Below are 12,818 nucleotides of genomic sequence, written 5' to 3'. Positions count from 1 at the left end.
ACGACGGAGATAAGCGCGGGGGGGTGCGGGCGGGAATCCTCCGGGTTTTTTCGTTGCTGTTTTTTTAGGTTTTGTTGTTGGTTTTCTGGTCGTTGGTTTGTGGGCTGTTTTTTTTCTCCTCCTCCGCACAAAGCCCGGCGCGGGCTCGCTGGCGGAGATAGCGCTCCCGCCATGCTCGGAAGGCGGGTTTTGTGCAGGAGGTGAGGCCAGCGAGGCAGGTCCCCGCGCCGCGGGGTCCACCCACTTGAAAACAAAACTTTTTTCCTGCAGGCGCTGAGAGCAGAGACCGGGCGCGGGGTCCCCGGAGCAGCCTCGCCGCGCCCCCGCCGCGGAGCTGGTATGCGGTAGGGCAGTGCCATGTATTGGAAGAGCGACCCGATGTTCGTCTGCAGGCTGGAGGACAAGGACCTTCCCGCGCTCGGCGGTCCCTCGGAGAAGGTGCGCGGGGCGTCGAGCGAGCGCACCGGGAGCGAGCGGGCGGCCGCCGGCGGGGAGGGCGCGGCGCCGGTGCGGGACGGCGGCCGCTCTCGTCGCTTCGCCGCTCCCCACTCGAGCCCGGCGGACGCGGGCGCGGCGTCCCGCCTCGGCCCTGCGGAGAAACGCCGGCTCCCGCCGCGACCCTTCGCGGGAGGCTCCGGCGGCGCCCCGCAGGTGCCGGCGGACCGGCGGGCCTGGCCGGCGCGGAGCTCCCCTGGCGAGCCCGGCGGCAGCCGGCGGGGCCGGGCGCTGACCGCAGTCTCCCGTGCGCTCCCCCGCAGGCCAGCCCCGCAGCGGCCGACGAGGACTCCTGCTCTTCCTCCGCCGCGCTGTCGCCCCCCTCCTCGCCGCGGTCCATGGCCTCGGGCTCCGGCTGCGCCCCCAGCAAGTGCGTGTGCAGCAGCTGCGGCCTGGAGATCGTGGACAAGTACCTGCTGAAGGTAAGAGCGCCCGGCGCCTCGGTGAGCGAGGCCGCCCACCGACGTGGCGCGGCGGCCCGGCGCGCCGACGGGCGGTGTCGGCCCGCGGGACCGGCTGAGGCCGCGGGGCCCGGCCCGCTCGTGCGACACCGTCCGCCACGCCCGCTACCTCGGCGGCTCCCGGGCCGGCCCTGCAGCGGCGGGGATGGGGGGAGCGGCGCGGAGCCGGGCTCGGCGGGGACCTTGTGCCCGTGTGCCCCCGTCCCCTCGCCTCCGGACCGCTTCCCCGCACTGCTCTTGCCGGCATCCGCGGCGGCTCGGTCCGCTCTCGCCCCGAACGCCGTTCCCTTCGGCTGCGAGGGAGCTACTGCGGAGACGGGCGCGCCTGGAAGTTTGGAGCGAGTTGGGTGTTTGGTCGGGCCTGGGAGGAGAGCTCCGTCGCTGCCGGTGTTCCGGGAAGCGCTTTTCTGCGCTGGCGGGGTGGTTTGCTTTGGGGTTTTGGTGGGGTGGTGGTGTGTCTGTCTTACGTGTTGGAGGAGACACGGGGGAGGAACACCAGCGGCTAGTAACGCGGGTACCTTCCTCGCCGTCCTTTATGCTCTTGCTTAATCAGTGGTGCTATGACCCGTTTGTTACTAGCTAAAATAAGTCCTTTGGTGTGATGCTGTGGATATCAAAGTAAAAAGCGTCTCTCGAGAAACGTGGGAAGAAATTATTCCTGTAAAAGGTGGTCTGGTAAGCTCGTGAAGGAAACGAGCTGTGAGTGCAGAGTTTAGCTGGGCTTGGCATTCAGGACCGAGAAGATCTCTCAAAACCAGGCTTTTAAAGCCACGTGACTTTAAAGTGTTAGTGTGGCTGGGAGGGGGCTGTTTTCCTTCTGTATCACAGCCACTAAAGTTATCCTGGGTCAGATTTTTGCCCTCTTTACTCTCAAAAGTGAGGTGAGACAATCGAACTAGAAGTCACTCAATGCCTTTAGATGCAGCCTCAAGTGAAGCCATGAGGTACCCAGTGGAGTGGAAGTCGGTACCACCACTGAAAACATCTCAAGGATGTTACTGGGTTACTTGCTTAGATCTCGGCTGGGGTGAGGAGGTCAGAGGAAGGTGAGTGCGGGTTGGTGCTCATTTGGAGTAGTGCAGGTGCAGGGGAGCCGCTCTGTACCTTTTGTTCTAGTGAATCCTAGGCACTACTGCAACAGGCTGAGCTTGCACGTGAATAGTGTGGAAGGGCTGGGAGTGGGGTGGACTTAAGCTTGGAACTTGGTTCCAGTCCGATTAACTCCAGTGAGGTTTCGGTAGCTGGTTTACTGATCACGGCTGTTTTCTGCCTGAAAGGAAGGGACCTCTCAACGACTTAACATTAAGGTAAATTAGCTGTTGCTGCTTCCTGCACGGGCAGAGAAAGGAATCTGTGCTGGTAAACTAGTACCTGCTGGCCACTAGCAGTGTGTCTTCCAACTGCAGCCCGGTAAATTAGTAAGCAAGGATGTAGGCAGGTGACTTCGAATGGGACGACTGTCAAAGCTGCTGATGTCCTCTTCCGTGGAGAAGCGTTAGCCTTGGAAGAACAAACGGGAAGAGGAGTTTTGTCAGGCTGCGGTGTCAGCTCCAGGCTGGGCGGCAGCAGCCTGGCTCCATGCGGGCTCCTGTGCCGGGGGTCCGGGCACAGGCCCTGCAGAGCCTTCGCGTGGTGGGACCCCTCGGCTGGCTGGGCTGGGCCCAGGTGCTGCTGTCTGCCTGCGTGCTGCTGGCTTCCGAGAGGCTTCAGGGGGATCGGCCTGGTGACTGCTGTTATCAGCAGTTTCACATTACGTTGTGATGTAAACTTGTCAGCGTAGGGAAGGTGCCAGTGGGATAATAGTGGGGAGGCTGTTGGGCAGCTCCAAACTGTGGTGTTGTGACCTGGAGAATGTCTGCGACTGGTGATTCCAGCCCCAGTGCCGGAGTCAAAACCTCACTTTCTCTGCGGGTTGTCTGGCAGTGCTCCTGGTGGAAGGCACATCCTGGATTATCTCAAATCTGCTGCTTTGCTGTAGGTGATGTCTGGGCTGTTTGGTACGAGGGAGAAGTTGGCTCAGAAAATTAAAAAAACCTAAATCTATACTTACTCATCATTTGGTTTACAGAATTCCTTCTGTCTGCCATGGGAGTATCCATGGGGTTATTACTTATTTTTTATGATCACTGGGAGTCCTGTATTTTCAATTATTTAGTGTTTTTAACTGACGTGTGATGCTGAATGTCTGTGCGACAGAGTCTCTTTGTAGCAATGAATAAACTAAAATAACTGAGCTTAGTTTATTTGGCAAATTTACAGGAGTTTTCAAAACAGCTGATTGCCGCTGCTTTCTGTAACTGCCTAGCTTCACTGCTGATACTTAAAGATTGTTGAATTTGCTGTTAAAGCAACTGCTGATATTTTGAAATCTTGCTCCATTGACTTTGCTTTAACAGAAACCCGGGCAGATGCAGGCATGGTTCCTGGTGTGTTTCCTGACAGACTTTCTTCTTTTTCTTCTGCAACACTCATGTTTTAAAATTTCAAATCACTTTGCAAAGTGTGTTCTTTGTTAGGCAGGACTCTTTACAGGCTGGGGAAATAAAAGTATGCAACTTAGTTATCATCCCAAGGTCATGCAAGGCCAAAACTTGCTCTGTTACTCTAAACACTGTGAGAACAGAACCGGGCACAAAATATCTACGTGGAACTTGACTCTCCTGCTTCCTCTTCTGGTGCTTTTAATTACAAAACCATGAAAGCTCATTTTGAGGACCTCTATGAGATTAATTAACCCTTAATATGCACTCTGTCCTACAGGAGAGAAATGGTTTGCCTAGAAAAATTTTCCGTGAATTGTGGTACATGTAACTTTTGGCACTGTCTAATAGATGAAAAAAATAATGTTTGTAAATATGAACTATAATATCGGTAGCACAAACATTGAGGGGTGCTTTTCTTCCATGTTCTTGCAGGTAAATGACCTCTGCTGGCACGTGCGCTGTCTCTCGTGCAGCGTTTGCAGAACGTCTCTGGGAAGGCATACCAGCTGTTACATCAAAGATAAAGATATCTTCTGCAAACTTGATTATTTCAGGTATATCACACAGGAATATCACTCTATTAGATAGCATGTCACACTCGCTTGTTACTTTTCGCTTATGCTGCAACTAGAAGGTGTGTTTAGGCTCTTTGGGGGTTCTTTGCTTGGCTTGTTTTCAGGAGTTAAACAGGGATGTTTCCTGGGACTGGAGGACCTCCAGGCCTGTCTAATGTGACTACCTGCCAGGCCTCCCCCTCTGTTTCTATGCGCAGCTACTGCATTTATACAGCAACCTCAGTACGCGCGGGGCTGCGGGGGGAAGCAGGTCGGAGTCCCTGCCGCAGTGCGGTGGTAGAGCTGTCGTGCGTGCCCAGTGTCATCCTCGGTCCGCGCTGATGGAGGATGTGAGGTGGGGCTGAGGTGATGCACCGTTTGGACTCGCACTGCGCTGGCGTGAGACTTGGGGTATCGCACGGCACTGCAGAAACAACCCCAAATTGACTTTGTGATCTTTCAAAGAAGCTTTCAGCAGTTGGATCAGACTCACCACAGGAAGGTTTAGGACAGGAAGAATTCTGCCTGTAAAGGAGAACACTTATTTGTGCTGCATTAGAAGTACTCTTGCCACAAAATCTTCGGCCTGGAAAGCAGGGAAGAAATTTGCTGTTAATTTTGGTGTGATTGCTAGTACTCCCCCTTACCAAAGAATTCATGGGCTTCCCACCTGTGTAGTGAATAGGCTATGTCCAGCTACCCTGACTTGATGCTGCAAAAGAGCAGGAGAGGACAGGCTTTCCATATCATCAAGTTCTAGAGAAACAGGGTTCTGCAGGACCTCAAAAAAAGTAGTCTGCAAAGATTTTTATTCTGGAAAGAAATAAACTTTTATCTACGTAATCAACATATCTTGGTGGCTGGTTTCCTCTTCAGAGAGAAATACTTTACTGTAGTAATGTAAATACTTGCAGATATTTGAATATCTTTTAAAATCATAATGTGATGGTAATTAAGTTTCCCCCTTCTGCTGAAGGGGACTGAATGATTTGTGAAGGATGATATAGCTAAATAAAATAATTCAGACTGCTGCTAGAGTAATGTGAAATATATTTGAATAATTGAGAGAATTTTGAGCAGTCAGCTGTTTCCATCTCCTACTCGCAGCTTCTTGAAGTGTAACTATCATTATAAAAGGGAAGATGAGAAGTTCTGAACTCCTGTAGCAGTTGAGCTGTTTAAGTTTTACTCTTTGCCTCACAACTTCTGTAGTTCAGTAGTGGTCTTAGCTTAAGCCATCCAAAAACAACTTGCTGCTTTAGGTTTCTTTCCTGCTCCCCAGTAAAAGCTCAGTTAAGCTGTCCCCGAATTCCCTGTGGTCTGTGTGCTTGCTGTGTGTCTCGGCTGCAGCGGTGTATCCCGGTTGCCTCTGACCCTCGGTAGGGCTGGTGTCTGTGCCTTCACCCTCCTGTCGTCGCTGTCTCCACAGGCGGTACGGCACCCGCTGCTCCCGCTGCGGGAGGCACATTCATTCTACTGACTGGGTCCGAAGAGCGAAGGGGAACGTGTACCACTTGGCCTGCTTTGCGTGCTTCTCCTGCAAGAGACAGCTTTCCACTGGAGAGGAGTTTGCGTTGGTGGAAGAGAAGGTCCTTTGCAGGGTACACTATGACTGCATGTTGGACAATCTGAAAAGAGAAGTTGAAAACGGTAACATGCTGCTTTTGTTTAAAATGGCATTGCTCTTAATTGTTGGGTTTTACTGCGTCTTCCTTATTAAGGTGTAATTACCTAGCTTTACTGCGGCTGGAAGCACAGGTTCTTGAATTAAAACAATGTGCAAATGATTTGATGTTTTAATGTTACTTTTTTAAAGTTTGTGTAACTTGTTTTCTGTCCTAAGGATAAGAGAGCAAGAGCACATCTAGTTGATAAAACACCGGGCTGGATCTATCCCTTCCCTCGCTTGCAAGGGAGTCATTTGAGGTGTAATGGGTAATGGTGACAGATCAATGTAGCTTTGAATGGAATCTGACTGTTTTAAAGCTGAAATGCCAGCTACTGCTGGTTAGTCTCAGAGGACAGTCTGACTTAGGAGTAACGATGTTTTCAGGGTCTAACAGATGGTGTGTTCTTTTTAATGCTTCAGGTAATGGGATAAGTGTGGAAGGAGCGTTACTAACAGAACAAGATGTTAATCATCCAAAACCAGCAAAAAGAGCTCGGACCAGCTTCACGGCAGATCAACTACAGGTAGAGGCAATGCTAAAAATGTGCACAGTTTGGGTTTAGGCAGGATGTGGGTGCTGCACTGATAGAAAATGGGGTGCGTATAGAGGGGAAAGAAAAAGCTTGCGTGCTTTAAACTATTTCATAAACCATCAAGACACAGCATGTTTCTGGAACTGCTTGTTAGCTTCAGCAGTTCAATATGAAATCGTTACTCTTCAAGCTTTTTATTTCCCTGGGGGCAACCCGTAATTCTACAGAGTGGAAACAAAAAGGTTGTTCTATTTTGATTGCTCGATGAAATCTATTTAATCAGGCATTTACATCGCTACTCAGAAAGACAAAATATTTTTGGAATTATGTAATGTAAAGAGTTGTACAAAAGATGGGTACTGTATACGACTTCAAGACATTAGCAGGATGGAAGTTTAAATTTTGTTGTAATAAACAAACATTGTGTTCTTGAAACAGGCAAGTATCGTGGGTCCCTGTTTGCATGCACGTGAGCGTGGGCTGAATCCCATCCATGGCTGTTTGTTGTTTTCCTTTTGTTTATGGAGAAGATAAGGAGCAACTGCACATTTGTTTCTTAACTGCCATTTTTTCCTCCTAAGATTGTTCTCTTCAATCCTTGCTTTTAAAATCATACGTTATAGTTGTGGCTGTGGTCTTGTACACCAGGAGGAGAGACTATCAACAGGGACTCGTCTCTTGCTTTGCTTCCCTCCCTTACTCCATCCCTTCCAAAATCCTTCACATGCTGATCCCTTCAGTGTCTTTGACCTTTGCCAGTTAAAAATATACTAAAGTCATTATAGTCTTGGTGTCAGTGTTTCAAGACTTAGCTTCAGTATTTAATGTTGTCTACTTTAGTACTCTCTTTTCATAGTGCTGGATGGAGTGAAATAGAGCGAAAATGCACCTGAAGCACTTGGCAGCAATTCTTGTACTGTCCACTTCGTTCTTGATGTGTTACTGAAGTATGCTTTTCAAATACCCCTTTATACTAGCTCAGCCACTCATTCTATTCCTTCCTATGGTCAGGACCGAGGGAGGTGGGAGCTAGGAAGCTTGGACATGTGGGGTCAAGCCTGCCCTGAACAGGGGCAAAGGATTACCTGCATCTGCTCTGCTCTTAAGGCTTCTTGCCTTGTTGCTGCCTTGGCAGGAGTTCGCTCAGGACTGCCTCAAATATGAATTATTTTACATTCTGGATCACTGCTTTGCTTAAATTAGCTCTATAGGGAGAAGCAGTGAGCAGGGCCAGCTCCTGATGAAAGGGGTAGTGGTGAGACTCAGTTTGGAGGCCTCAACTGGTAGTGGGATAGAAGTGGTGGCTTTCTACCTAGTACTAAACACATCCTTGCTTTCAGCTTGTAATGTGTCTTGAAATTTCTGTCTTTCACATTTGTTTTCCACCCTCTCTGCCCCCCTCTTGGTTGAAAGCAGTTGTTTAAAAACTAAAGTTGGGGTGTAGTGACATGTGAGGCACTTAACCAGTGCTGTGTAATGTGGCATGAGGCTGTCTGAAGCTTGGTGAGCTGTTTCAGCCATGCCTGGAGACAGACTGTGGAGCTCGTACAGAGCAAGCCTGTTAGCAATCTGAAAGGGGGTGTGGGGTGAGGGCTCTGGACATGGTGCCTGAGCTCCTCTGTAAGGGGGTTGCCTTTTCCAGCAGTAGCTGGAGGGAGATAGGCCCAGCCATTGTGGTAGGAACTCTGTTCAGGCCTGCTCCCTGTTTGCTGTCAAAACTTCCATGTTCCCCTCTCCTTCCTCCTGTTTTAAATAGAATGTAGCCTACTTCAGTGGGCCTTTTGTTTAATGGCCCTTGCTGCCTGCTCAGAGCCTCTGTCCCTGGGTATAAGACTTCCACCTGGAGAAGTGTGCAAGGGATGGGTCAGTGGAGTAACACACAAAGTACTTGCACGGTGCTTTCTGCTGCCTTTGTATGAAGCAGTAGGAAAGTAAATATTTTCAACTGTTACAAATGTGAAGTAGTCTGAATCTTCAAAGGTGAAGCCAGGCAAAATTTGCAGACCATCAAGGGACAAAATCCAGAAGTGAGAAACTGCAGTTTACTAAGTTGCTGAAGAGAGCCTGCGGAAATCCAGGAAGCCTTACCTCCTTAACAGAGGTAAACTCTTCTACAGGCTCTAAAACTGTTGAGGATGCAGGCTAAGTTGACAACTACTTCCTCAAAAAAACATAATTCCTATGTTAATGACAGGTGTTTGCTAATTTTTCTGTAAAAAGGTGAGTAACCAACACAGATGTGCAGGTCAGCCAAGGTGGAGCCTCTGGGTTCCCAGGTCAGCTGAAGGTAAGTGAGGCACAAAGTGTTTCCCAGTTGCCTGCAGTCACCATGCAACTGAAGAGGGCTGGGTTGCTCCATCTAAAATGAGATTAGATAGTGATTGGCAAGTTCAGAGAGGCGGATTGGAGTTCATTCCTCCTGCTGTGCTCTGCTGCAATAGACGTTGTCTTTATCAAGCGTGTTTGAATTGCTTGCAGAAAATGTTTTCCCACAGACCTTTCAATGCAATCACAACAGAGCCCCCCCTGCGAATTTAACTACTTCTTGCTATTTTGTTGTCTTCCATTTCTGGTAAAGGGGTTGTATTTTGGCTTTGGGGAGTAACTGGTTTTGGCCTTAATGTATCTTAACGGGACTGTCTGAGGGCTAGTGAATACAACAGTTTCCTAATACCAGACAAGGAGTAGGACTGCTGTCTGAGAGGACTCTAATGTCATGCTCAGGGCCTCATGCAAAATACTGCAGTCTTTCATCTTGCCTTTTCAGGTTATGCAAGCACAGTTTGCTCAGGACAACAATCCGGATGCACAAACACTTCAGAAACTGGCAGAAAGAACAGGCTTGAGCAGGCGTGTTATACAGGTAACCGAAGTCACTGGGCTGACAAGGCCTGGTACCTGCCTGCTGGATAAGGCTGAATAACAGCTTTCTCCACGTGGCTGCTCTGAGATGGAAAAAGATCCAATGTGGCAGCTTTAACATCAGACACCTTCCTTAGTTGGGAATGGGTCTAGAACAAACACACTGCTGCAGAAAACTTGCTGTATTCCTCTTCCGCTTTGCGTGGAGGATTAATAATCTCCCAGGAAGAAACTTCTTGGTCTAAATGCTACAGAAATTGGCACTAAGTTCTTCTAAAGATAAACTTTTGGCTTCAATAGCCTGTTCTTAAGACCTGCATGCTCTGAAAATGGCTCATGGTATGATGCTTTCAGAGTAAGTGAGTATCTAGTAACCTGTTCTAGAGAGCAGATTTAAAATACATACCCCTGCCATCCAAAGCTGAGAGACACCAGCATAGAATCTTTGCTTGAATGATGCCTCTCAGCAAACAGAATCACAGAGTTGTAGGGGTTGGAAGGGACCTCGAGGGATCATCGGGTCCAACACCTCCCCCTGCCAAAGCAGCTCCCCAGCTCATATTGCACAGGGCGGTGTCCAGACAGGTCTTGAATATCTCCAGAGAAGGAGACTCCACACCCCCTGGGCAGCCTGTCCCAGGGCTCCCTCACCCTCACTGTGAAAAAGTTCTTCCCCATGTTGGTGCGGAATTCCCTGTGCTCCAACTTGCAGCCATTGCCCCTTGTCCTGTCCCCACAGACACTGAGAAGGGGCTGCCCATTTCCCCCTGCGTTCCATGCTTAAGATACTTACAGACATTAATTAGATCCACCCTTAGTCTTCTCAAGACTGAACAGCCCCATCTTATTCAGCCTCTCCTCATAAGGGAGACGCTCCAGGCCCTTAATCATCTTCATAGCCCTTCTTTGGACTCTCTCAAGGAGATCCCTGTCCTTTTTGTACCAGGAAGCCCAGAACTGGATACAATACTCCAGGTGGGGCCTGACCAGAGCAGAGTAGAGATCACTTACGTATAAAAAGTGTGTGCATGTGAGCTTTACTATAATATGGATTATATTTTATATAAATAAGCTTGCAGTTCCCTTAGCTTATTCTAGCCTGGAAGATTGACAGAGTTTCTGTGGAAACAAGGTATCTGCCAGCTGTGATCAACCCTTGAAAAAGTGGAAGCTTTTCACTTATTATAAATGTGAAAAAGAAAGAGGAGAGGTTTAGATTAGGTATTAGAGGGACATTCTTTACAGAAAGAGTGGTGAGGGGCTGGAACAGGCTGCCCAGAGAGCGGGTGGGTGCCCCATCCCTGGGGGTGTTCAAGGCCAGGTTGGATGGGGCAACCTTGTGTAGCTCCAGGCCTGGAGGTTGGTGTCCCTGCCTGTGGCAGGGGGTTGGAGCTCTGGGACCCTTGGGGTCCCTTCCAACCCAGATGAGTCTATGATCCTGTGAAAGACCCGCTTTGCTGTCAGAAGCTCTCAGACAGAAAGATAGCTGCATACAGCATGCATACATGCCATGGGGCTGCAGCCCAAGCAGCACCACAGGGCTGCAATGCCACTGCCCAGCATGGCAGACAGCCTGGCTACAGAGCTCGCAGCCACTTGCTGTGCCTGTCTGGTGTAGGCTGTTGGTTGCTACAGAAGCTTTTCTGACTTGACTGTGCCTGTTTTGAGGCACTGAGCAGGCTTAGAATGAATACTTCTTCCTTTGGATAGCCAGCATGGCATTAAAGGCCCAGCTAACTAGGAGTTGGAACTCTTAGGGTTTTACGATGCTGATGTTGAAACATAACACAATCCGTTAGCATGATATAAATGCTTTCCCCCCCTTTTCAGGTGTGGTTTCAAAACTGCAGAGCACGCCATAAGAAGCACGTTAGCCCTAATCATTCATCTACCGCTCCTATCACAGCAGTCCAGCCCTCCAGGCTGTCTCCACCCATGTTGGAAGAAATGGCATACTCTGCGTATGTACCCCAGGATGGGACTATGTTAACTGCTCTACACAGCTATATGGATGGTAGGTACAACAGCTTTGCACGTCCAAGACCTTATAGACTGTAGCAAGAACAGGTTACCAAGTACCAGTTACAGAAGCTTAATGGATTTCTAATTTCTAGTGTTCATTACAGAGTACCTCAATGGTGTACTTGCTGTCAGCACCTCGTTAAGAAGCGTGCTTCTGAGCAGTCCCCTTCACTGTAAGCATAGGTGAAGATCTGGGTGTGGAGACCACTTCTTGTGCCCACTCCAAACTATGAACACTAGTAATGAGAAATCAAGTGCTTTTTTAAACATCCATTCCACATTTTTCATTTTGAAAATTGCTATTTCATATACTATTAATATACTATTATAGTATATATGTAACAAGATATAGTATATTGGATAAATTTACAATACTAGTATTTTAATATACTATTAAATATGTTTACCACCCACTGCCTGACCCCTAAAGACTGTAGGTATGCTCAATCCAGCAGCTTTACTAAGAAATTAAACTTGCCTCCCAGTAGCACACGTGGAGGGAGCATGGTGAAGTGTCTGCTTGTCACTGTGTCTCTTACGACCCAGCAGGCCAACAGCTTGGGCTCACAGCTGCAGTTAGGAGGGACTGTGAATGCTCTGGGAGAACTTGCCGCTGAGCTGCACGTGTGGCCTGAGCTCATCTTTCTCTAGAGCAGTGGTGTGAAGTGGGCTGTGGGTGGAGGAGGGCGAATGCTGGGCTAGAGAAAGCGGAGCATGCTGTGGTGATCGGGGCTGGTGACCTGTCGCTGCCCAGTGGGATTTAATAGCTTACAGTATTTTTGTACCTCCAGTGGAATTGACAAGTAAATATTTCTGTTTTTGTAGCTCATTCACCTACAGCTCTTGGACTCCAGCCTTTGCTACCCCATTCAATGACACAGCTGCCAATAAGTCACACCTAATTCCTTTCTGTCAGGGATATAATCTATTAAGGATGTAACCTTAAGTCATTTATTGTGTATTAAAAATATAATTGGGAAGATATTAATGTTAACTTTTAATTTAACGTCTGAGGCATTTTCAAGATCGTTTTTGCTGCCCAGGTATGTAAGTATATTCAGCCTGCAAGACACTTTTATGGATTCTGCATAAATAACTATTACATGGTTTACAAGCCTTATTAAACGCCTTTTTGTATTGTCTGGAAGTAGTCCACTCTAGTTATGTGTGTGTTAATTTATTTGTCATCAAAAGAGCACTTTGCCTAAAAGAAAGGACTGAAAATTGTGCAAAATGTTTACAATTCTTTGTGAAAGTGTAGCTTATCATTAGTTTGTATCTGTAAGTTATTGCTGAAAGTATTACCTGTATTTGAGTTGTACACAGCCTCTATGTTAAAGCTTATTTCTGTGAGTTTACAAAAATAAATTTTGGTTGCAGATATTTTCAGGATGAACTGAATAAAGTTTCTGCTGTAGCATGCTAAGCAAAAATGCTGTGGTTGTGACTGAACTGTGATCATTTATGAAGCACTAACTTGACTCTTATTTTAAAAGAGAAGGTCACTAGTAGATGTAGCTACACTACACCAAACTCAGGAGCATTCATATCCTTCTCAACTGACTTCAAAAATACTTAATTTGGCTTAGATGGGTCTTGAAACACCCCAGCTGTGTGGCACTTTAACTGTCTGTAAAACAGTGCTGCTTGTGAGGATGCATGCTTGCAAGGGGAGGAAAATCAAAAGGCTGTTCAGGTTGGAAAACTTAAGGTCCTGGAGCACAATGGTTAAGCCAACA

The 12,818-nt window shown here is 48.3% G+C and overlaps 1 protein-coding gene across 1 annotated transcript; it reads left to right on the top strand.

Annotated features, from left to right (window-relative positions):
• Nucleotides 1-357: 357 nt before the first annotated feature.
• On the top strand, nucleotides 358-11,981 carry LHX8 (LIM homeobox 8; the record flags this gene model as incomplete). The annotated part of the gene is made up of 8 exons (XM_084266500.1): nucleotides 358-438; nucleotides 759-917; nucleotides 3,872-3,993; nucleotides 5,423-5,643; nucleotides 6,083-6,186; nucleotides 8,963-9,058; nucleotides 10,888-11,071; nucleotides 11,905-11,981. 8 exons carry the CDS (start codon nucleotides 358-360, stop codon nucleotides 11,979-11,981), a joined length of 1,044 nt encoding a protein of 347 aa, XP_084122626.1.
• Between the last annotated feature and the right edge of the window lie 837 nt (nucleotides 11,982-12,818).

The sequence above is a fragment of the Gallinula chloropus genome (assembly GCF_964237585.1).
Source record: "Gallinula chloropus genome assembly, chromosome: 6".
NCBI lineage: Eukaryota > Metazoa > Chordata > Aves > Gruiformes > Rallidae > Gallinula > Gallinula chloropus.
Note: the sequence above shows the minus strand (reverse complement) of the source record. Positions and strands in the feature narration are given on the sequence as shown.